The 25,719-nt window shown below is 37.2% G+C and overlaps 1 protein-coding gene across 1 annotated transcript in view; it reads right to left on the bottom strand.

Annotated features, from left to right (window-relative positions):
* Window positions 1-25,719, bottom strand: part of DCHS2 (dachsous cadherin-related 2) — a 173,585-nt gene that overhangs the window by 76,174 nt on the left and 71,692 nt on the right. The window contains 9 exon segments of the mRNA XM_058193811.1: window positions 768-906; window positions 1,003-1,289; window positions 2,967-3,097; window positions 9,207-9,358; window positions 10,035-10,246; window positions 14,343-14,453; window positions 21,304-22,161; window positions 22,677-22,886; window positions 23,633-23,767. Of these exon segments, the coding sequence (XP_058049794.1) occupies window positions 768-906; window positions 1,003-1,289; window positions 2,967-3,097; window positions 9,207-9,358; window positions 10,035-10,246; window positions 14,343-14,453; window positions 21,304-22,161; window positions 22,677-22,886; window positions 23,633-23,767 (2,235 nt within the window).

The raw sequence follows: 25,719 nt of genomic DNA, 5'->3' as shown, positions 1-25,719 counted from the left end.
TTGCGCCCCTTCCTTGACCGGGATGCCCTATGCACGGTCACTCATGCTCTTGTTACCTCTCGCTTGGATTACTGCAATGCTCTCTACATGGGGCTCCCCTTGAAGAGCACCCGGAGGCTCCAGTTGATCCAGAATGCAGCTGCGCGGGTGATAGAGGGAGCCACTCGTGACTCCCATATGACACCACTCCTGCGCAGGCTGCACTGGCTATCTGTGGTCTTTCGGGTGCACTTCAAGGTGTTGGTTACTACCTTTAAAGCGCTCCATGGCTTAGGGCCGGGTTATTTACGGGACCGCCTACTGCTACCGACTGCCTCCCACCGACCCGTGCGTTTTCACAGAGAGGGACTCCTAAGGGTGCCGTCCGCCAAGCAATGTCGGCTGGCGGCCCCCAGGGGAAGGGCCTTCTCTGTGGGGGCTCCCACCCTCAGGAATGAATTTCCCCCAGGACTCCGCCAACTTCCTGACCTTCGAACCTTTCGCCGCGAGCTGAAAACATATTTATTTATTCGTGCAGGACTGGCATAGGATTTTAGTTTTTAATTGGGTTTTACTGTTTTAATTATATTTTAATTTGGGCCAATTTAATAAGTTTTTTAAATGTTATTTTATCTTGTATTTATTCTGTTGTTCTGTTTTATCTGGCTGTAAACAGCCCTGAGTCCTTCGGGAGAAGGGCGGTATAAAAATCTAATTAAATAAATAAATAAAATAAATAAATGAACAGAATTTTTCCCAGTTTGTGTTGTTGGATTATGCATGCTCACCATTTTGTGGATCGATAAAAAATGTATCAGAGACAGAAATCATTCTGTAGAATATCTTTCCATTCTGCTCCGAATCTTTGTCTGTGGCATGCACAGTCAAGACAGAGTCATCTATGTACCTACATTCAGGTATAATCACCTGAAAGAAAGGAAAATAAAATACAGCATTTCAAATATTGACAATTAATTGGTTTTAAAAAGTAAATTACTGATCCTGGCATTTTTTTTTTCTTACCTGATAGGCATCCTGAATAAATACTGGAGGATTATCATTGACATCAGCTATAAAAATTTGAAGTCGTTCTATGGTTTGATGCACAGAATCAGAAACATTGATAAAAAGTTCCAAATGAGTATTTATTTCAAAGTCTAATGCCTTCACCAGTGTAATTGTTCCCTTCAATTGGTCAATTGCAAGTTTCTTTCCATGATTAGAACCTTCAGCAAAACTGTAGTGAAGAGGTGGGCCCAGGTCTGTATCATTTGCAACTACTTGTATCAGTAGGAATCCAACTGGAGTACCTAAAACAATCATGCTTAAAATGAGACTATATCACAGTAGTTCAGTAAACAGATTAACAGAGTTGTAAGGGACCTTGCAGGTCATCTAGTCCAACCCGCTGCCCAAGCAGGAGTCCCTATGGTTTGCATAATGTAAGCCAACCATTGATTCTATTATTCAGTATAAAAACTGAAGTGTTATATCACAAATGATCATAGTTATATAGATGCTAGGCAAATTTTAAACTTAATTCTAAAATGAGTAACAATAATATTATGTTTCATTCTGTATATTTTGCAAACACCACAATACAAATGTATTTTGTTGTTGTTGTTATTAGTTGCGAAGTCGTGTCCGACCCATCGCGACCCCATGGACAACACTCCTCCAGGACTTCCTGTCCTCTACCATCCTCTGGAGTCCATTTAAGCTCATGCCTACTGCTTCAGTGACTCCATCCAGCCACCTCGTTCTCTGTCATCCCATTCTTCTTTTGCCCTCAATCATTCCTAGCATTAGGCTCTTCTCCAGTGAGTCCTTCCTTTTCATTAGGTGGCCAAAGTATTTCAGTTTCATCTTCAGGATCTGGCCTTCTAAAGAGCAGTCAGGGTTGAGATCTCCTCTAGGACTGACTTGTTTGTTCGCCTTGCCTTACAAATGTATGGCTATCCTCAATTATCTGAACACAGAGCTGGGAATAATATATTCCAACTCCCTGTATGTTGTACTTGGTAGCTTGACTTCTAGATACTTCATGGCCATGGCAATATACTTTCCTTAAGCAATCTTCTCCTGGGATGTTTTCCTGCTCCTAATCAGATTTTAATCCACTTCACTTTTGGAGTTCACAAAGATCAATATGTGCCACAGCCTCCTTCATAAACCTTTGTTATTCACGTGCGCAATTATTTCAAGATAGAAATCTTAATTTTTACACTTAACCATTTTTAATCTTTACAATACTGATCACAGAATATTAAATAAGTTATTTTTTAATTATTGTTATATTGTTATAACTATAAGAACAATTCTTCTGGATCTTGAGAAAGGCTCTTCTAATTCAATATTTTGTGTCACACTGAAGCCAACTGAATGCATTTGGGAAGTCACAGAACTGGAGAAGAAAGTAAAAATCCCTTTTTACTGTTGATTTCCAACAATCAGTGCCCATGATTCAAGAGAAGTAAAGAACCATTTATTTTAGTAGCTATTGATATTGTCATCTCTTTCCTATCTAGTCTACTTTTAAAACCTGCCAAATTAGCTACTATTATTTGAGTTAGATTTCAATTTTCCTCCACTAGCTCAAGACACCATACTTTATTAAATCTATCAACATTAAAAGTATTCTAAAAATCCTCTTAAAGTTGGTAGTCTTAGCTTCACAATAGGGTTCCCCCCCAAAAAAATTGAAACAGAAATTAAAACTAAATGCCAGGATTAATAAATAATAACCAATTCTTAATTTCCAGATTAGTGTGTTTTAAAACAAAATGTCCTTTGAGGATTTAAAGGAATAGATTGCATTATTTTTTGTGTGTTTATTTTAAATAGTTCAAAAATAGAAGGTATTAGAAATATCTCATAGAGTGTTTGCTGAAATGATACTTGCTATTTGAGCAAGAATATAAATTGAAAGATAAACTATTTACATATTTAAAAGTTTAATCCAAGCATAAAATGAGAATCATTCTTACTTTCAGAGAGATGGATAACATCAAATGGCTGCAGAGTTGGGATATTATCATTGATATCCACAACTTCTATCTCTACCGTGCAAATAGCAAATAGCCCAGGAATTCCTTTGTCAGCAGCTTGTACAACCAACCTATTAGGGAATCAGTAAACCTGGGATTATTGGCTGCCAGAAGCATTACACAGGTTAATTAATATACTAATTATTACAAAGTGTCTGAAAAATTGTCACATTTATTTTCAGTGAAAATGTTAGTATAATAAAATTATTTGTGAAAGATAATCCTGTATTTGTCTACTGGTTTTTTAAAAAAAAAACATAAGCAATTGAATGAATTTTCTTTATAGAATGACATACTATGTTAATAATTGATTAGAAAAGTAGCATTAATAATTGCTTTATAATACTTTGTTAAGAACCTCAATCCATAAGTTATCATTCATATACACACACACACTCACACACACACACACACACACCCCTACAGACCTATCAGCCTGACCTCAAGACCAGGGAAGATTCTGGAAAAGATAATCAAGCAACAAATCACCAAACATCTAGAAGCAAACAAAGTAATAACCAAAAACCAACATGGGTTTGTTAAAAACAGATCATGCCAGACTAATCCTATTGCATTCTTTGACAAAGTGACAAAATTAGTGGACCAGAGGAATGCTGTCGATATAATTTACTTGGACTTCAGTAAAGCATTTGATAAACCTACTGCTAGATAAGCTAGAAAAATGTGGGTTAGACAGCACCACCACCAGATGGATTCGTAACTGGCTGACCAACCGCACTCAACGTGTAGTCCTCAACGGAACTACATCCACATGGAGGGAAGTATGCAGTGGAGTACTCCAAGGCCCTGTTTTAGGCCCAGTATTCTTCAACATCTTCATCAATGACTTGGACGAGGGGATAGATGGGGAACTCATCAAATTTGCAGATGACACCAAGCTGGCAGGAATAGCCAACACTCCAGAAGATAGGCACAAGATACAGAAGGATCTTGACAGACTTGAATATTGGGCGCTATCTAACAAAATGAAATTCAACAGTGAAAAAAGTAGGGTTCTACATTTATATATATAAAATGAGAGAGAGAGAGAAATAGTGCTACAAAACTAAAATTGTACATGATATTCTTATTGATTGATATACTGCCTTTTATACAGGAATTTAAGATGGCAAACAGTGCTCCCTGCTGCATTTTTTCTGCAATAGTAATGTGATGTGAACCTATATGATCATAGACTAATGCTATATGCAATGGTGAAAGAAAAAATAATTACCTATGTTAGTATAAATTGCACTGAAAAATCCTAAGCCTCCATGGCTTAGGACCCGGGTACTTACGGGACCGCCTGCTGTTACCTTTTGCCTCCCACCGACCCGTATGCTCTCACAGAGAGGGCCTTCTCAGGGTGCCGTCTGCCAAACAATGTAGGCTGGCGGCCCCCAGGGGTAGGGCCTTCTCTGTTGGAGCTCCCACGCTCTGGAACGAGCTTCCCCCTGGTTTACGTCAAGTGCCTGATCTTCGGACCTTTCGCCGTGAGCTGAAAACGCACCTATTTATTCAAGCGGGACTGGCCTAAAATTTTATTGGGGTCATTTATATTTTAATGTTTTAAATTGTTTTAAATTCGGCCACCTTATAATATGTTGGTTTTAATTTCTTTTAATATTTATACTGCGATTTTTTACTTGGCTGTACACCGCCCTGAGTCCTTCGGGAGAAGGGCGGTATAAAAATTGAGTAAAATAAATAAATAAATAAATATTGGTTTCAGTAGGAGGTCATTCCATACACCACGGGTATCAAACTCGATCGCGTCACGTGGCGTATCGTGACTTTTTTGCCTTTACGGAGATGGGTGGGCATGGCCTGCACTTGATGCATCTGGCCTACAGGCCACCAGTTTGACACCTCTGCCATACACAAATTCACCTGAGATAATATCCAATTGGACAAAGTAGTGTCTTACTCAAAAATCACATCTGTTGAGTTCAGTGCGACTTCAACTGCTTTATATTCCACGTAACGATTAAATATGCAAACACTGAGATGGATCAAGTCTAAATTCATTCTCACTGAAATCAATGGGATTTCAATGAAAACATAGTTTAATTACCTCATTTATTTCTTTGATACTAAAATAGTCAGTTTAATTTTGATTCACCTCATTGACTTCCTAAAGCAATGAAGCATTACACAAAAGTGGTAAAACTCTCTTAACCATACTACGTTACACCAATTACTTCTAAGTTAAGGCAAAATATTCTTCAAAAGACTAAATAACTTTAATTACTAACATTTGCACAGCACTTTTTTTTTTAATTATTCAAAAAGTTTTACAGAAAAATTTTTCCCCCTTTCCCCCCACCTCCCCTCCCCACTCCCTTCACAACCCCTCCCCGACTTCCCGGAACGAGCACAAGGTATAGTTAAAAATAAAACAAACATATGCTAAAAAAATTTCGTCCCAACTTAATTATACTCCTACAATTCTCATCAGTTCCTAACTTCCCCCGAAAACAATCAAGAATAATACATCATAATCATTCAAAAGCAGTCTGATAACTCTTAGTCTGATATCTACTTTGAATATAGTCAATCCATTTTTTCCATTCCTTTAAGTATCTTTCTTGCATATTGTCTTTCAAAAAGGCTGATATTTTCGCCATCTCAGCCAAATTGGCAACTTTCAATATCCATTCTTCTATTGTAGGTACTTCTTTTTTCTTCCAATACTGTCCTATTAGTAATCTTGCTGCTGTTATTAGATTTAAAATCAATTTAGTCTCAATTACTGTACAATTACTGTACAATCCATTTGATACTAAATATAATATATAGTTAAAATAGTTTAATTTTGATTCACCTCATTGACTTCCTAAAGCAATAAAGCATTACACAAAAGTGGTAAAACTCTCTTAACCATACTACTTTACACTAATTACTTCTAAGTTAAGGCAAAATATTCTTCAAAAGACTAAATAACTTTAATTACTAACATTTGCACAACACTTTTTATGCTGATACATAAAGAACCACAGAGTTCAAGAAAAGCTAGAACAAAAGAACAGGACTAAGCATAGAGACAAAGGCTTAATAGAGTGAATATGCTTTATATACTGTAAATAATCTTAAATTGATATACGGCAGTTTTATCTCTTCAAATGTAATAATATATTGTAAATGTTTGGCGTATAGTAGAGTATACATTGTCAAATAAATATGGAAAATGTATATTCCCTTTCATCTCTGATACAATAACCTTCTTTCAAAAAGTGACAAACATTTGTCTTCCTTTATTCACACGTCAGGAATAAACACAAACATTACAATTTGATCTTAGGATTCTATTGCCATTCATTTACCACACTGGTTCTGTACTGGGTTTTTGTGGTTTAAAAATTGTCAGAATATATTACTTAAATTACAAACTTGTATTTAAGTTTCTAAACAGCTATAATTTCATATTATGCCTAGAATATTTATAAGTAAACTACACATAGAAATACATACTAAACTAACCACTTTCTTAAATTTCAGTGTTTGAGAAACACGATAAAATATATAATCAAGAGCCTCTAGATAAAGTCTCTGTCAATAGTTCCCTCTGAAATTCTTACTTTAAAAGTTTTAACATTTCTAGCATTTAGCTTCAACAACAGATCATTGTAGTTTCAGAAGTTTCAAAATAATAATAATTCATTCTTAAGGTTGGCTATAGTTCTGTGATGGCAAACCTATGGGACATGTGCCACCTGGAACCATTTCTGCAGGCACGCAAGCCATCACCCTAGATCAGTTCCACCGTGCATGCGTGCGTACCTCCTCCTGGCCAGCTGATTTTTGGGTGTGCCGTGCATGCAGGAGATGCACACGATACCCATGCCACCCCTCCCCTCCCTGGAGTCTTCACACGGCCCGTTTTGAATGCCAGGTTAAGTACTTGCACGGATGCTCTGGGAAGGCAAAAAACGGGCCTACCAGAAGTCTGGAAACAGGCCGTTTCCAGCCTCCGGAGGCTTCAGGGAGGCCTGCTAGGCCCAAAATGGGGCATGTGTGTGTGTGTGTCATGTGCACATGCATGGGGGGCATTGCATTATGAATGTGGGAATTTACACATGCAACACCCTTGTTCTCCCCCTGCTCTTGGCACACGACGGCAAAAAGGTTTGCCATCGTTGCTATAATTTGTTCAAGGGAAATACATTTTAAATGCAACAATTTATTTTAGAGCACATGAAATCATTTCTAATTGTGCATTCAGTAATATGTTTAGAGAAAAAGATTGGAAATGATTCACAGACATACTGAATTAGATACATCTTTAATTAAAAAAAACCCTGCACAAATATGTTTTAGACTAGCATTAGGCAACCAGAAACAGCCTCATTTGTACGTCTACCATCTTGAAACTGTGCCGCCCAAATCTGATGGTAAAATGATTATATTTCACCTTCTGAAACTTTTTTTACATCTATTTTGTTTTGAAATAATAATAATACATACTTCTTTGTCTTTCTTATCAACAATCATTAAGTCTGATTGATAAGAAAGACAGATGTCTGGATAATGGATGTGGCAGTAGCTGGAGGTGTGGTGGTTAAATAATATCTGCCTATCCAGGTCCTTGAGAAGGACACAAATGTCAATTCCAGTCTAACTATCTGATTGTGTAACCAATGATAATAAAGGTGGAATGGGAGCTCAAAGCCTTTGAGAGGCGCATTTTCATTTTTAAATCCTCCAGCTCCCTGAAAACAGACCCAAAGTGATCTCAAAAAGGTGAGCTGGAGTTGTTGGGGCTGAGCTTTTTTATTCTGAGGATGAATAGGAGCAGTTTGTCTCTGATAAGTCTCAGATTTTCACTTTCCTCATTCAGCACACATGTATCCTTATTTTATTTATTTATTTTGTCACAACAATATATATAAGCATCATATAAAAAGATTATATAGTATATAAACATATATATGAGGTAATATAAGGAAGTATAAGCATATATCTATATAAGAAGAAGAAAAAACAAGCAAACAATAGGACAGGAATGGTAGGCACGTTTGTGCTCTTATGCACGCCCCTTATGGTCCTCTTAGGAATGGGGTGAGGTCAATAGTAGAAAGTTTTTGGTTAAAGCTTTTGGGATTATGGGAAGAGACCACAGAGTCAGGTAAAGTGTTTCAAGCACCGATCATTCTGTTACAGAAGTCGTATTTTCTGCAATCTAGATTAAAGCAGTTAACATTAAGTTTGAATCTATTGGTTGCTCTTGTATTATTGCAATTGAAGCTGAAGTAGTCTTTAACAGGAAGGACATTGCAATAGATGATTCTATGAGTTAAATTTAGGTCTTGTCGAAGGCGACGGAGTTCTAAGTTTTCTAAGCCTGGGATTTCAAGTCTGGTGGCATAAGGTATTTTGTTGTTTTCAGAGGAGTGGAGAACTCTTCTTGTAAAATATTTCTGGACACGTTCAATTGTATTGATGTCAGAAATGAGGTGTGGGTTCCAGACAGGCGAGCTGTATTCAAGAATTGGCCTAGCAAATGTTTTATATGCTCTGTTAGTAAGGTAGTGTTTTTGGAAAAGAAGCTACGCAAGATTAGGTTTACAACTCTTAGAGCCTTTTTTGCTATGTAGTTGCTATGTAGTTATGTATGTATGTATTATTATTATATATGTATGTATTATTATTATTATTAATGTATGTAGTTTGCTATGTAGTTGCTATGTAGTTGCTATCCTCCCAAAGGAGGCTGGTAAATTCATCTTCAACTGTTTCTATGTTGTCACTATCATGATGTGGCCCACTATATCATAGCCTACTGTATTTCTCCAGATCAGGAACCCACATCCCTCAAATGCTGCCGACCAGTGGTGGTCTTCAGCCGGTTCAGACCGGTTTGGGCAAACCAAACGCACGGAACGCTGTTACCTTCCCACCAAAGATGGTTCCTATCTACTTGCATTTTTTTACATGCTTTCGAACTGCTAGGTTGACAGAAGCTGGTACAAGTAACGAGAGCTCACCCCATTACACGGCACTAGGGATTCAAACCACTGAACTCCTAACCTTTCGATCGACAAGCTCAGCATCCTAGCCACTGAGCCACCACGTCCCTGTATAACGCATATATATCTATTGTATTTGGTTATAATATAAGTAACACATTTTCAAGGCTTATGTCAAACATGATATAATATAGGTTTTATGATCATTACAAACCTATATAATGAAATGTCTTCACGATCCAGGGCCATATTTGTTGATATAATTCCTCGTGCTGAATCAATGAGAAATACTTCATTTATATTCCCAAATAAAATAGAATATTCAATTTCTCCATTTCGTCCACTGTCAGAGTCTGTTGCATAGATCTGTTTGGGTACAAAATCCATGCTAATATTGAGGCAGTAAAGATTCTAGGACAGATGTATGCCACTGTAGAACAGAAAAGGGGCTATGATACTAGTAAGTGACATTAGCTTATTTTTTTTTGTTTTTCAGAATATGTTTCTGGTCATATTTTGGTCATGTGTGACAATATGTGCATATATAATTCAAATGTATTTCACCAACAGCTTATGAAATACATCTCAACAAAACAACTTATAGACAACTTTTATCATATTTGAAACCGCTGAAATAATATGTGTAGTAATCTAACGTATTTGTAGAGAGTTCCAAATTTGTCTTTTGAACTTTTCTTTCATTAACATCTGAACAAGAAGGGATAGCAATGTGCATGGAAGCTCTTGGCTAGCTTCCTAAACTCTGGTTCTAGGTTTCCATTCAAACGGGAATCACATATCCATTAGAAGTTCAGCAATTTTCTTTCTTGATTTTGGAGTAGTATTTCTTCTTACATGCAATACACTACTGTACTACTTGCTTGGTAACTTATAGGGAGGGTGTTAACACTAACTGTCTGCCTCTGAAGGCAATCTGGTGGAAAACTAGTGGGCTACCTTGAGTAACTGGTTGGCCGCTGTGATACGAGATGGGCCAGGGATCTGATCCAGCACGCTGATGATTGTATTCTTATGTTCTTACCTGTGTAATATATGCATCATAGGCTTGGCCTTCCCAAACTGATGCTCTGATATAGCTTTGTTCAAACTGAGGTGCATTATCATTAATGTCCTGTAAGAATACTGTCACACCACACACTGCTGAAGCCATGCCATTTTCAGCTAAAACTGAAAAATGCACTTTCTTTCTGATTTCATAGTCAAGAAATTCAGTACGTTTTACTGTAATTTCACCTAAAAGACAAAAGACGTTATCTACATCAGACTATTACACGTGCAATGAAAATGATTCTCTCATTACAATTTCTAAATTAGGGTGTGAAAATGAAAAAAATACTTTGGCAATTTGGTAACGTTACAATCTTGAAACCTTAATAAAATGGTTCTTATAAAAATTAATGGATAATAGTGAGGTATGGCATCTGTTCTTACTTAAGTTAAACAATAGAGCAATCAAAGATATATAAAACATTTGTCTTTTTTGTTTGTTCGTTTGTTTACAACAAAAGTTTGGTTATGGGTCCCTTTCCTACAGCCTGATAAAATATAAAGCAGGCGAAAATTTACTCTTCAGAAAACCGGAGTCTTAATAGCAAAATTAAAATGTATATATTGGATTCTATATAAATAGAAATGTGTGCATCCTTGCAATTGAATTGAAGCATGTATGTCTTCTCAACCACATATAATTGAAATAAATACCAAATCTCAATTCCAGAAAACTAGAGCGGCAAACAGCTTAGAGTGGGTGAAGCAGTTTCTTCCAATTTTCCAGGTCACTAAGATTATCTGGGCTGGGGCTTCACTTTCCCCATGTGGTGGGATGCCAACTTGGTAGATTAATGTGGGTATTAGATTTGAAAATACTGAGTTATAAGAAATAGTGCCAGAAAAGAGACCCTCTGTGTGTGAATCATAGAAAAGGTGTAAATAGGCTATATGAAAAAGGTTAGCTTTCCCTATAACGAAACCAGTAAGCTCCAAGATCAAAAATGGCACGAATTCTTTGGACCAAAAAGACTTTTAAAGAGCATAGCTGTGTGTCCCATTTTTACATTTCTCATTTATGCCTTTAAGTCGGGTGTCCAAACTTGGCAACTTTAAGAGTTGTGGATTTCAACTCCCAGAATTTGCTGGCTGAGGAATTCTGAGAGTTGAAGTCCACAAGTCTTAAAAGTTGCCAAGTTTGGACACCCCTAAGTGAACTAAACCTGTGCTTTAAAGTCAGAGTATGCATCTTCCTTGTGAATCGCAAGATAAACTTTGCAAAATCAAAAGTGAACTCAAAAGAGAAAAAACCGGGACAGGTGATTCAAACCTATACTACAAAGATAGTCTACCACGTGGGCCATTTGATTTAAACTGAAAGAGGCAGAACTACAGAGACTTTATTGCCTTTAGAGGGCACTAATGGCCAATACAAGCTTGTTTAGCCAGCTGCAAATTCAAGAAAATTCACGTCATTGACAGATACTTAGGATAGACCAGTGATGGTTAACCTTTTTGGTGCCGGGTGCCCAAAGCGTGCCCATGCATGCACAAATGCATGTGCGCATGCCTGAATGCAAGAGTACCCCACACATGCAGTCGCATCCTCCACACATACACCCTGCCCTCCCTGCACATGCACCCTGCCCCTTCCCCGTGCCCTGTTTTGCTTTCAAGGCTGGTGCAAGAGGCTTTCCAGGCCCAAAACATGGTATGGGAGGCTTCGCGTGGCACCCCCGCACTCCATTTTGACTTCCAGGTTGATGTGTGCGGCAGAAATGGAGTAGAAAGGTAGGGAGCACTGGGGAGGGGAACCTGCGGAGACCGGGGAAAGCCCCACCCCCACACATGCGCGGCAGAGACCTGAAGACTAGCTGACTGGCGGGAGCCACACACGCATGAGCAGTGGAGCTGGGCTGGGGCGACGGCTGGTGTGCCTGCAGAGAGGGCTCTGAGTGCCACCTATGGCACGTGTGCCATAGGTTCGCCATCACAGGGATAGACTAAAGGCTTTCCCCCATAATTTCCTTACCTGTTGGCATTTCTTCATGACAGGCTGGATGCTGTAGCAGCAATAACAGCATGCACTATTTCCTAATCAGCAAATATCCTAGTTATGTTCCTATTGGGCATATGCCAGTTTCCTAGTATTGTACCCTTATTCAAAGCTGTATTGCATAGCACGATGATACAAGTAAATCATGCCTCAAAATAATTTAAGCAAATCATTCCCACAGAAATGAAACCTTGGGTGGATATGAAATATATCCTGATTACCCTGCCAACAAAAAGTCAGGCAGTATATAAACTATTTCACTTTGTTTTGTTTTGTTTTTACTCTAGTCTATTAGCTGAGGAGTTGTTGAAAACATCTTTTATAAATGTTCCCAAATGTGAACGTGATTTAGATTAAATAAGACAGTCATGTTAATAAAATAATTGATTATTAAAAACATACTTGAGGTTTAACTAAGCAGTAGATCTCTTTTTCCACAGCCAGGAGGAAATTATGTTTTCCGCAGTCAGCTGGTATTCATTTAGTATATAGCAACTTTTCTCATAAAATCTAGCCTGTTTCATCTTAAAATCTTTAAAACATAGTTTTATGTTTCAGGTCATTTTCTTTTTGACTTCAGCATTTGGGGATAAGTTAAAATACAAAATATAGTTTTAATACAAAATACAATTCAATTCTCACAAATATAGAAAAGGTTTACATTCCTTTTTTTGATCAACCTGTCTAAAACTTTGATGTTAAATACTAAATCTGATGGAAAAATCCATCTTTGTTTAATTTGGTAAATAAAATTGACATGAAGTTCACAATTGCTGTACCCATATCAGAATAAATGAAATCTTAGATTTTTTTTTTTTAAAAAAACACATTATTGGAAAAAATATTTCTCATCAATTAATGGGCTAAATGAAGAACTAATTAACAAACCTAACTTTGAATGAAGAAGTAATGTACATAATCTGCACCACAGGTGGGTTTCAGCAGGTTCTGACCAGTTCTGGAGAACCAGTAGCAAAAAATTTGAATAGTTCAGAGAACCGGTAAATACCACCTCTGACTGGCCCCGCCCCCATCTTTATTCTGCTTCCCGAGTCCCAGCTGATCAGGAGGAAATGTGGATTTTGCAGTAATCTTCCCCTAGAGTGGGGAGGGAAGGAAGATTTTACAATATCCTTCCCCTGGAGTGGGGTGGGAATGGAGCTTTTACAGCATCCTTCCCCTGCCACCCCCTCCAAGCCATGCCATGCCATGCCTACCAAGCCACACCCACAGAACCAGTAGTAAAAAAAATTGAAACCCACACTGATCTGCACTCTGTTATTCTATTCTATTCTTCCTTTCATCCTCAAGACAAATCTTGCTGGACTGACCCAGCTGCAAGGATCCATGTGTAGCAACTCACTCTATTATTCATTCAACTTGTCCCATGTGGGCTTCTATGTTGCATGAGGAGGCCCTTTCACTATCTTCATGGAGCAATCTATCAAGTGAGCTGTTGAAGTATGTTGCCAGCACTCGTCTTGGTACCATAACTGAGATGTTCTTTCGCTGAGATTATAAAAGAGCTGAAACATTATTGTGAACCTAGTAGTGCGAGTGCAGGTCTCCTTCCAACTCCTACTGAATCAGCTCTTCATGTCAAAAAAAGGCCAGCTTTCAGAAAAAGCAACAGGAAGTGATTATCTATGCTACCAAATGAGAAGGAGCAACAAATACATCACCTATGAAATGAAGAAGGAGAAAGTCCTTGGGAGGATGACTCATAGCTTCCCAAATCTAACCCAATATTCATAGATTCAAGATGTCATTATTTTGGGTTTTCTATAGTTATATACTGGCATGAAATAACCAGCATGAAATTAATAATTGTGACCATCTTATATTCTCTCTTTTTTATAGAGATTCCTCTTGTTTGCTTTAAGAATAGTAAGAGTTACTTTGAAAATTGGGTAACTTGGGTCTTATTAGTGCATGAAATCAGACATTGGTTTAGGGAATTTTGTATGAAATATTTGAGTTTTTTAGGTATCTAAGATTAAAAAATACATATTGCTGACCTTTGCTATTGACATCACTATGGAAGGATAAATCATATTCTCAATTCAGATGAAATTTAAGGGGAAAAAACCTATTTAAAAATTATTTTAAGCACACATCTTTTTTAAGATTAAAGAACTAAACCCATTTTTTACTGGAATTTAAATAAATAACCACTAACCCCTTGAATGATGTTTATACAAATACAATCATAACTCCACTGTGGAAAATATTTTACTAAAGCCTCAAATTATTTTAGAACAAATGAGGATAAATAGGTTAATTTACCTGTGATGGGATGAATATGGAAAATATCCTCATGTTCACTGATGATTGTATATTTTACACTGTCTTCTGTCAAACTTTGGTCATGAGCAGCAACAGTAAAAACAGAAGTACCTGTGAAAGCAAATATTAAATTTATTCTAAAAGATGTTAAAGTATGGAACAAGTTAAACTGATAACTGGTGAAATATATTTACTGTTTACAGGTATATAATAGGAAAAATTATTATTTTATCATCTTAACATACCAAATATATTTACTAAACTCGTTTTTGAATATCAATGATGCGTTTAGCCTATTATGATAATAGAAGAAGACAGGGAAGAGAAATAAGGATGATAAAATATTTGTAAGTTATTAATTCCAAGAACTGAACATATTACACTTACATAGGTACAGAATGCCAGTAATGTTCAGCTAGATACACAGTCAGAATTATTGGATCCTGAAGTTCTGTTTCTAAATTCTTTATTAGTTTATTTATTATTATTATTTATTATTAGTTCATGTCAATCAGTACTCTGCTCACTTTTTAAAATTCAGTTTTAATTATTTGTAAAATTTTAAAACCATCTTTGTCTTAAAGAATCTCTGGAATGCACAGAGCAACAGCAATGACCCAGCGCTCTAATAAAAATACAGAAATACAAAAATATAGTAAAACATTTAATTTTATTTATTTACTTATTAACAATAATGCATCAACACATCTAGCAGAATGATTCTCACCAATTAATACCTCAAAGGCCTTCTAGAACAGGCAAGTTTGTATTATTCAAAGGTCATAAGACTGGAAGCCAACTTCATCTCAGAGAGGGGCAGACAAGCTATGAGAGGAATTCTCACACAGTTTTCAGGCCAATAGTGCTGTACTTCTTAGTAGCCATGGGAACCTTGAGCAGCTCCCTCAGCAATTACAGTCATTATTTGACTGTAATGAGAGTGTCCCATAAGTATATGAATTGCTATGTTTTACATCATTTGAAGTTTCCTAGTGAGCTTGAAAAGAGATGGGGTGCTGAACTTGTTGACTGGAGGATCGGCAGTTCAGCGGTTCGAATCCCTAGTGCCGCCTAATGAGGTGAGCTCCCATTACTTGTCCCAGCTTCTGCCAACCTAGCAGTTCGAAACCACGTAAAAAAATGCATGTAGAAAAAATAGGGACCACCTTTGGTGGGAAGGTAACAGTGTTCTGTGCGCCATTGGCGTTAAGTCGTGCCAGCCACATGACCACAGAGACATCTTCGGACAGCACTGGCTCTTTGGCTTTGAAATGGAGATGAGCACCGCCCTCTAGAGTCGGGAACGACTAGCACATATGTGCGAGGGGAACCTTTACCTTTACCTTTGTGAAGGTATGTGCTTGAAGGGCAACCCCAGATAAAGTCAATTCCAAAAATCCGTAAGAGAAATGATAAGAGTACAATTGATTTCAGTACTTCTTGTTCTTGGTACACCTGCTATTGGCTCAAGCAGTGTGTGTATCTATATCTATATCTATATCTATATCTATATCTATATCTATATCTATATCTATAGCCTTCAGACATTTTCAGCAGAATTGTGAATCCAGGATGACCTCCAAACTGCAAATCTTCTGTCTAGGGCAGTACTAACCCACTGAGAGCCAAAGATGATATAAGTCAAGAATCAGAAGGCTTCTGAAAAAATAACCACTTCATGCTGCTTGGGATGAGCCTGTCTTCCTATCCAGACTGTGACAGCTTCCAGATCATGGCATTAAATTTATGAGTCATTGGGCCTGGTACAGTATGTACTTTATTATTATTACATTCCTAAGAGGACCATAAGGGGCGTGCATAAGCGCACAAACGTGCCTACCGTTCCTGTCCTATTGTTTTTCTTTTCTTCTTCCTATATATATATATATGCTTATACCTCCTAATATTTACTCATATATATGTTTATATACTATATAATCTTTTTGTATGATGCCTACATATATTGTTGTGACAAATAAAATAAATAAATAAATAAATGTAGCTATTCAACTATCATTATTTAGTAGTGACAGAAATCCTGAACCAATAGATTGCTCCTGTGAGTGACCTCATATAGAAATTAAACAGGATGGGGAGATGACCACACCATGGAACATATCATCAGGGAGCATCGATGGGCCAGATATTTTCCCAACTCTACAATCACTTATTGGGCTTTCCCATTCAGGAAGGAGTGAAATGATCAAAGAATTACATTGCCAACTTGTTGCAGTCTGGCCAGAAGAATATTGTGTTTGACTGGGTCAAAGCTTCCTAAGAGATCCAGGAAGATGAGGATCGTCTTGCTTCCTCCATTTAAGTCCCATCTTAAGTCATACTGAGACCTGAATCTCAACCTGCCAAAAAGAACAGATAACTTGCTTCTTCCAGGATTCTCCATAATTGTCACTCAATCACTTTCTCCACAATCTCTCATACAAAGCAGATATTGTATATAACTTAGTAGTTGTTCAATACTAGTAAGCCCAAGCCAGGCCTCTTAAGGAGAGAGCAGAAGCATGATACATCTACCTGTTTAACACAAGAAGATTTAACTTTAGAAAGTTCTAAAGTTAAATTCTGACAGAGAAAAACACATATTTTTCCTGGCACTTATATGATTTTTTTATTTTTATTTTACTCTTTGTATTTTTTCAAAGTGTACCAGAAATAATGGATAAAACAATAAAATACAGCTGCCCTTTGAAATATCATAATCTAGGACAGGAGTCAGCAACCTGCAGCTCTGGAGCGGCATGTGGCTCTTTCACCCCTCTGCTGCGGCTCCATGTCACTCAAAATATGTGTCACAACCTCCAATGTGTGACACCAGCCGTCACACGATTTATTGAGCTTTTCAACCCCCGGTAGGCCAACTATGGATAAATCCAAGAAAAATTTCAGAAGAAAACAGAATGTTTAATTCAACTACATATGCTAGTTTTGAGGCCGCTCAAGACATAATCAGGCACGGGGAAGGGTTTTGTGGCTCCCGGTGTTTTGTTTTCTGTGGGAAATGGGTCCAAATGGCTCTTTGAATGTTTAAGGTTGCAGACCCCTGATCTAGAACATTAGATTAGCCCTGACCCTGCTGGTTATTTATAAGGCCTCCAAGACAAAAAAACACAACTGTTTTGTCACTGGGCTTGGGGATTTGGATGTGTGGTAAACCCCATGCAGTGGCTATCGTTTGTTACCGATTTTTGTATCTCAGCTGCTGATCTACTTGTAAAATTGTAAAATAAAAACCGTATTAGCCACCCAGAGTCATGAATTTGGGTGGACATATAAATTCAATGAATGAATGGCAGTACAATGAAGCAAATAATCAAACGGGCACACAAAGATTTCTATTTTTCAGTATGTTTTGTCAAAGTAGCATGATTTATAAAAGAAAAGAGAAAGAAGGTGAATAGGAAAAGAAATTGGTAGCTAACTGTGAAGTGGTCTTTGTGAAATCTGATAAACAAAATCAAATAATGGCACTCTTTCTAAGCCACTGATGCTGATTTATGTAGAAAAGTATGAGATATGGTCTCCAAAAATCTAGAAAAGAAATGTATACATCCATTCCATCTCCCTAATTTAGAAGAGAACTGATACAAAAAATGCACGAAGCAAACAAGCATTCTGTTAGCAGTTTAAATTGGACAAATAATAAAAAAAGAGCTAAACCTAATCAAATAACCATACTTAGCTCTAACTAAGCTTTAGAAACATTTGCCACAATAGGCATTTGTTAAAACGTTATCAAGATAAAGAACAGGAGAATTTTACTCAATTATGAAAACAAATTTGTAATATGGCAACTGATATTAATCAGTTATGATATATTCAGGTTACTGTGCATTTGCCTTAGTCAAATTATTTACAGAATCATTCTGTAAATACAAGCAAACCTACACTAATCTAGGAGCTGGAACAAACTTTTTGTATTGTTGCCTGCAATTGCATTAACTAACCTGTTTCCCCGAAAATAATACCTCCTGGATAATAAGCCCAATCGGATGTGCACATGCGCTAAAATAAGCCCCCCCCCCAAAAAAATAAGCCCGTCCAAAAATATTTAAACGCATGCGCAGCCGGTCCCCACCATTTCCTCTGGTTAGGGTTAGGGAGACAGAGCTGGAAATCAGGTAAGATGCCAAGAGGAGCCCCGTCTTGCTCCTCGTGGCCCAAAATAATAAGACCTCCTCGAAAATAAGGTCAAGCGCTTATTTCGGGGTTCAAAAAAATATAAGACAGGGTGTTATTTTCAGGAAAACATGGTACCTTGACAGATTTTTTTCTAAGCTACATTAGCATTCTATTCTATTATAAACTGCATTTTTTACTACTGCCAAATTTGAGGGTTAGGGGATCTTACAAACAAAATTTAAATTAAGTTAAATTGGTACAAAAATAAAAAGGTTTAGGCACCAATGATGCATCGGAGCAACTAGGCATGAATTCCAACACCAAGCTTTTTGTATAAAGCATGTTCAAGCAACAGATTAGCATGACTTTAACTGCCGTTAATAGAAATATGCCTAAAATTTGTCTCTAAACAAAGGGAGCTCACTCCCTTATTACATTAATAAGAATTCCATATTACAAATAAAAAAAAAAAGAAAACATAGAACCTATAGATAAGCTTTGCCAGACTGGTTCTTTTACTTGTTGCTGGCTAGGGATAATGGTATTATAATTCACAATACCTGGCTGGCTCAGTTAGGACAGGTACATTTAGAGAACCTATCTTGTGAATGGTTGCTGCCTAACAGTCTCTTCCTAGATCAATAGCAATAGCATTTAGACATATACCACTTCGTAGTGCTTTACAGCCCTCTCTAAGCAGTTTACAAGTCAGCATATTGTTGTGGTCCTGCAGAACTGGCAGCAGAGTCAGACAGTGAGGAGGTTGGGGAGGAACATGGGCCTGGAGTCTGAGGAAGGCTCAGACGAGGGCTCTGCATTGGAGGCAGAAAAAGGGCCATCTGGGAGGTAGGTGCTGCCTCCAGAGCCTCCAGAGTCAGATCTCAGCGAGGCAGATGAACAGGGGGAGCCAGTGTTCCCAGTGCTCGCATGCGCAGAGCTGCCAGAAGGCAAAAAGAGTTAAAACAAAAGGGGCGACTCAGGAGTAGGGCTTGGAAATGATCGGCCCCTCCCGTAAGACTTAAAAGAGGAGGAAAGGCACATGGGCTTTTGCAGGAAGCAACATTGTTAATTCTGTTCAGTTTAAAGTCTGAAGCTCTGTTTGATTCTGGACTCTGTGTGGTTTTGCCAATTAGGTCTTTGGCAGCGTGTTAAGGGAGGAATCTTTACAACTATTTGGGACTCATCTGTGAATGAACAGAAGTTACAGCTGTTGCAATAAAAAAGGTTTTTGAGTCTACTTGTGTGTTTTATTGACTCAGGAAGCTTAGGTCAGAACAACTGTCCCCAGCAATCTGGGACCTCATTTTACTGACCTCGGAAGGATGGAAGGCTGAGTCAACCTTGAGCTGGTGAGATTCAAACTACAGGCAGCTGGCAGTCAGCAGAAGTAGCCTGCAGTACTGCACTCTAACCACTGCACCACTAAAATAATGAGGTTCTCCATGTATCCTTTGTGATTTTACTCTTGATTCCCTAAGCTTGCTTTAATCAAAACTATCCAAATGTATTTTTATTTATGTTTATTACTAGTTAGCAGCATACTGTTTTTATTCTCATATTATATTCCCTTAGGGAATTTACATAAAATATACCCCTTACAATATACCCGTTATTTGTAACAGACCCTTTCAATATCAGGGTAACTCATTGACTTCTAATAATTGTATGCATATCTACTAAAAAAAAAGGAAAGGAAAGGAAAGAAACACCTTCCATTTGAATATGTTGCTAATATTAAGCCTGGAAAAGCAGCTTACAGCTTTAATCATAGTATAGTCCTTGTTTAGCCACTGCCTAGTACAGAAACTGGTTGTAGTTATGATGGTGATGTAAAAGTAACATTCTGACCAATCCTCACATTTACAACCTTCACAGATCTCTAAAGAAAAGAAAAGCTAAAGCAAGAACACATGGTAATGGCTTCATTTAGGGACCACTCTGCTTAATGACTAAATGGTTGCTCCTAATTGTGGTTGCTAAATGAAGACTTCCTATGTAGGCTCAAATTAAGTAGCCCACACGCTCCTTTGACTTCTGCAAAACATGAAACATTAAGAACTGTAGTTTACTGAGCTGTATCTCCAAAAGAAGAAACAACAAAGTCAATACAGAGGAATGAATATTCTGCAGCTAAAATTGTACATTCATCTTCATTTAACGACCCCATAATCCCTTGCGGGGTGGAGTCTGGGCAGCTGAATGGAGCTGAGTGTTTACTGGCCAGATGCCCTTCCTGTCGCCAATGCGGAGTTATATTCAGCAGATATAATCTCATCATGCCCAGAGAGAGCTAAAATTGTACACTGCTGTTTTGAAAACATTCAAACCAAATAATTGTCTTTAAAACAGGAAATAAAAATGCCTTACTGTCTTTTGCAACTTAGCGCGAGTTGTGATGGCAACTGAACAATGTATATTAGAGACACAAAATCATGATTATCCAAAAGAGAACTAGACTTTGAAAATGAAAAAAAAATTGTCAGGCACTCTGACATAAATCAGTAGATAAGAGTTTTAATATGGGTTCAAACTTCAAACTGTACCTTATTTTTGCTTCTTCTGTAAGCCCTTTCTGTCCTTGGATGCCTATTAACACACATATATTCATACATATATACATCAGTGATGGGTTGCTACTGGTTCAATCAGATCGGGCGAACCAGTAGTGGCTGCAGCAGGAGGCTCCACCCACCTGCCTGGACATCTCTGCGCATGCGCAAAACCATTGCGAGAGTGCCCGCGAGCAAACCGGTAGCAAATGAAATTGAAACCCACTACTGATATACATAACATTACAGAAGACACAATATGATTGGGTACTCACCCATTTCACTGTTTTCAGGAACCGCTGCTTCATACTGAGTATGACTGAAAGAAATCATTTCTGTGTGTGCTTTAGAAGAGATGACCACAACGGCTATAGCAGTTCTAGCTGGAATCCCTTCATCACATGCCTCTATCAGGAGGTGGGTGAATAAGCTATCGTAAGATACAGGTTCCTTAAGAAATATTTCACCTGTATTTGAATCCATCTCAAACATTGTGGGTGGTGTCACAAATCGAAACTTCACCGTTCCATTCAGACCTAAATCTAAGTCCCTGGATTGTGCAGTAGCTATTGCCTGATTTATAGGTGTTTGAGAGGATACTTGAACTTTAAGAGGATTCTCTAAGAAAAAAGGACTATTGTCATTTACATCTTCAATCTGTACTATTATAGTAACACTTGCACTTCTTGGTTGCTGGACATCAGAATCTGTGGCTAGACCTTTAAATATGTATTGAGATTGTCTCTCTCGGTCCATTGGTTTATTAGTAATGACAACACCGCTAGTTCGGTTAATAGTAAACAATCCAAGAGTTTCATCCACTAGACTGTACACAACCTTTCCATTTGGACCTTCATCTGCATCTACAGCAAACAGTTCAAGAATTGATGACTTTTCTTCAATATCTTCACTGATAGTTGCTTGATAATGATATTCTGTAAATAAAGGGCTGTTGTCATTTTCATCCAGGACTCTGATTTGTAGTTCCATAACAGAACTTCTTGCTGGATTGCCTAGATCAGAACACTCTATGACCAAGGTTAAATTGTTGACTATCTCTCTGTCCAAACTGCAAGTAGTGAAAAGGTCTCCTGTAGTTTTGTGTAAAGCAAAGCATCCTCCAATATTACCACCTTCAAAATGATACAAAGTGAGTATGTCCATTAAAAACAAAACAAAAAGCAAGAAAAACTTTCTGTACCTTGTTATATATTTACATATAAATTCTACGTAAGAGCTGTGATGCTGACAAAAGTTCTAAATACTAGAAAGTATTTAATCCAGAATTTTAGAGATTAACCATTGATTCAGTATTCAGATGCAGGACTTAACATTTGCATAGTGAATTTAAGAATGACTGATATTTTCTAAGGGAAAAAAAATAAGACTTTTAATGAGACAGCTAGACTTTTCCAAAGGACTTATATATTTCCTCTATTGTAGAATTTAAAGAGCCTTTTAATAATAATGTATTAAAATAAATAAATCATATTAACACAAGCTAAAGGTACAAAAATGCAAATATTACAATGATCACATTTTAAGAGTAGTTGAATAAGGTCAGCAAATTTAGTCAAATTTAGCAGATGGTAAATTTCAAATCTTGCTTTTTCGTAATAAGTATACATTATTAAATTTTCCCCCTTACCAATTATTTGATATTGCACAATTCCATTATTAGCTATATCATCATCCACGGCCAGGAAAGTTGTTACTGTTGAAGGCAGTTGGTTCTCCAATATTTGGATATCAGAAACTGGAAAGACGATCTTAGGAGTATGATCATTTTCATCTAGTACCCTAAAGATAACTGATGCTGTACTGGATAGAGAGGGAGTGCCCCCATCTTGAACAAGCACTATATTTGAAAATAAGCATATTTGAAAACGGATTTATAATAACAGATTGACAAGATAAGATTGCGAACCATTCTGCCTAAAAGATCAATGCAACACTGATTTGTTTCATTCAAATATGTTCACGTATATAGGACACAAATGAAACGAATCAAAGGCCTTCCTTGTACATTTCAGACTAATTAAATTTAAAGGGAAATAGTCAGGGGTGAAATGCTCCTGGTTCGGACTGGATTGCCCGATCTGGTAGCGATGGCGGCGGATGGTTCGGAGAACCGGCAGCAAAAATCCCTGCCCCTCCCCCATGCCCAGCTGAGCCGTGTGATCATCAGTTTTTTTTTTTACTTTTAAAAGCATTTTTTCTTCAGCCAAAAAAATGCTTTTAAAAGTAAAAAAAAACCTGATAATCACGCAGCTCAGTTGGGATCATCAGAGGCTTTTAAAAGCATTTTTTTCGGCCGAAGAGGTTGTAGAAAAAATGCTTTTAAAAGGCTCCTCTGGCGATCCCAGCTGAGTTGCCTGATCATCAGAAGCTTTTAAAAGCATTTTTTACAACCTCTTCGGCCAAAGAGATTGTAGAAAAAATGCTTTTAAAAGTAAAAAAAAAATGGCCATGCCCACCTAGTCACATTACCCACCACCAAGCCACACCCACAAAACCGGTAGTAACGAATTTTACATTTCACCCCTGGAAATAGTTAAAAACTATATGTAACCCATTGTATGTATAGTATCTCAAATGTCTTACCTTTAATATGAAGAACCTCTTGAATTTCCCTGTCAAGTGTGGTGGCTGTTCTAATTTCTCCAGTACTTGAGTTTATTTGAAAATTCTCATATGCAGGTCCTGGCAATATGTCATATTTAAGTAGGGAATTGATTCCTTAAAATGCACACATAAACACATAAAAATTAGTCCATTTTAAATGTGCCATTATAATATTAATAATAGCCTTCAAGCAGTTTCCTGGCATATTTATTTATTACAGAGGTGATATAGATTTATTTTTTCTATATATTTGTTCAATTTTAAGTAAAGATGTTTAAGGATAAAGATATATTAAATGTGAACATCTAGAGACTTCTTTTAGACCGGGGTAGTCAATCTTTTTATACCTACTGCCCACTTTTGTATCTCTGTTAGTAGTAAAATGGTAATGGTGATTTACAAAGTGTATTGTCATCTAAACATGCCTCTCGTGCATCATGGGTTGGGTTGGGCAGGGCGCCGGCTACCATCTCTGCTTGTCTGTTACAGCTGGGTGGTGTGGGGGGAGATGTGCGAGCTATTCTGGGACGAGGCTCTTTTGTTTGCAGTCGCACTATAGCGCCATTTAGTTTCACTTAGGTAACGTGAACTAAACTTATGTGCGGGCAATACAAATAGTATATTTTCAGAAATTTAAATTGTCATGGGAGATTTTATGAAAACCTAATGAAAATGTTTTTAAATAATGCTATGAAATTTTTTTAAAAAGTCAATTAAATTTTAAAAAAGTAAAGTGCTTCAGTATCAGACAAAACCCCTGCTGCCCACCATGAAAGCTGGAATGCCCACTAGTGGGCGGTAGGGACCAGGTTGACCACCACTGTTTTAGACTTTCAAAGGGTTGAAAGGAATGTAGCATGACTTTTTAATTTGAACGTTTGAAAATTTGCTAAAAATAAATGTTGGTTACAGGGTTTTTATTGTTATTTTGGTAATTAGTAAAACTTTACTAAGTAAAGATTTTACATAAATACTGGGAATTCTTAATTTATCATATGGCCAAACTGACTTGTTTGAACAGCCAAATTGATTTGATTGATCAGAGAAAAGACAACATTTATGTTTATTGCTGACTGGAAATCCCTTATGGATGTTTTGCATAAAACAGAAAAAGAACTGGATTTATGGGTTTGAGGATTAGATAAGATAGATTATAGAAAGAATAGAGTCACAATGTAATTTATAGAAAGAGGTTAAATTTATAATTGCAATTATAACTGCTGTAGAGAATATTGAGAACGGCATGTTAGTATTTATTTTCCCTTTTTTTCTATTAAATTTTTCTTTCTTGCATTTTTATCCATCTTTATTTCTTTTTTCTTTATTCTATATTTCTTTTTTCTTTATTCTATATTACTTTATTAGTTTTAGAAATATTTAATAAATAGTATTTTGCACTGTCCATATGAAGAATAATAACAATTTAAACATATAAGCATTATATCATGGTTAGTTAAAGGTAAATGCAAAGGTTCCCCTCACACATACGTGGTAGTCGTTCCCGACTCTAGGGGGCGGTGCTCATCTCCGTTTCAAAGCTGAAGAGTTAGCACTGTCTGAAGACCTCCGTGGTCATGTGACCGGCATGACTCAACGCCAAAGGCGCAGGAACGCTGTAACCTTCACACCAAAGGTGGTGCCTATTTTTTCTACTTGCATTTTTACGTGTTTTCAAAACTGCTAAGTTGGTAGAAGCTGGGACTAGTAACGGGAGCTCACCCCGTTACACAGCAGCACTAGGGATTCGAACCGCCGAACTGCTGACCTTTCGATCGACAAGCTCAGCTGTCTTAGCCCCTGAGCCACTGTGTCGTCACCATTGTTAGATAGGTGAATAAAATATTCATAATCACACTATAAAGTTTAATTTTCCTGTGATATGTTGGAAATTGATTCTGTAAGTAAATTTTGATAATCCTAAATATTTTGTACAGTGAAACTTATTTTCTTATATTCAGTCAATTTAATTACAACATATTTATCTACTATAAAGAATGACCTGATCCATCATTTACCAATTGTGAGCTTTATTCTTTGAGAATACCATATTCCTGATTTTTATGCAT

The sequence above is a fragment of the Ahaetulla prasina genome, chromosome 8 (genome assembly GCF_028640845.1).
Source record: "Ahaetulla prasina isolate Xishuangbanna chromosome 8, ASM2864084v1, whole genome shotgun sequence".
Classification (NCBI taxonomy): Eukaryota; Metazoa; Chordata; class Lepidosauria; order Squamata; family Colubridae; genus Ahaetulla; species Ahaetulla prasina.
The sequence above is the reverse complement of the archived record's forward strand: the minus strand, read 5'-3'. Positions and strand labels throughout refer to the sequence as shown.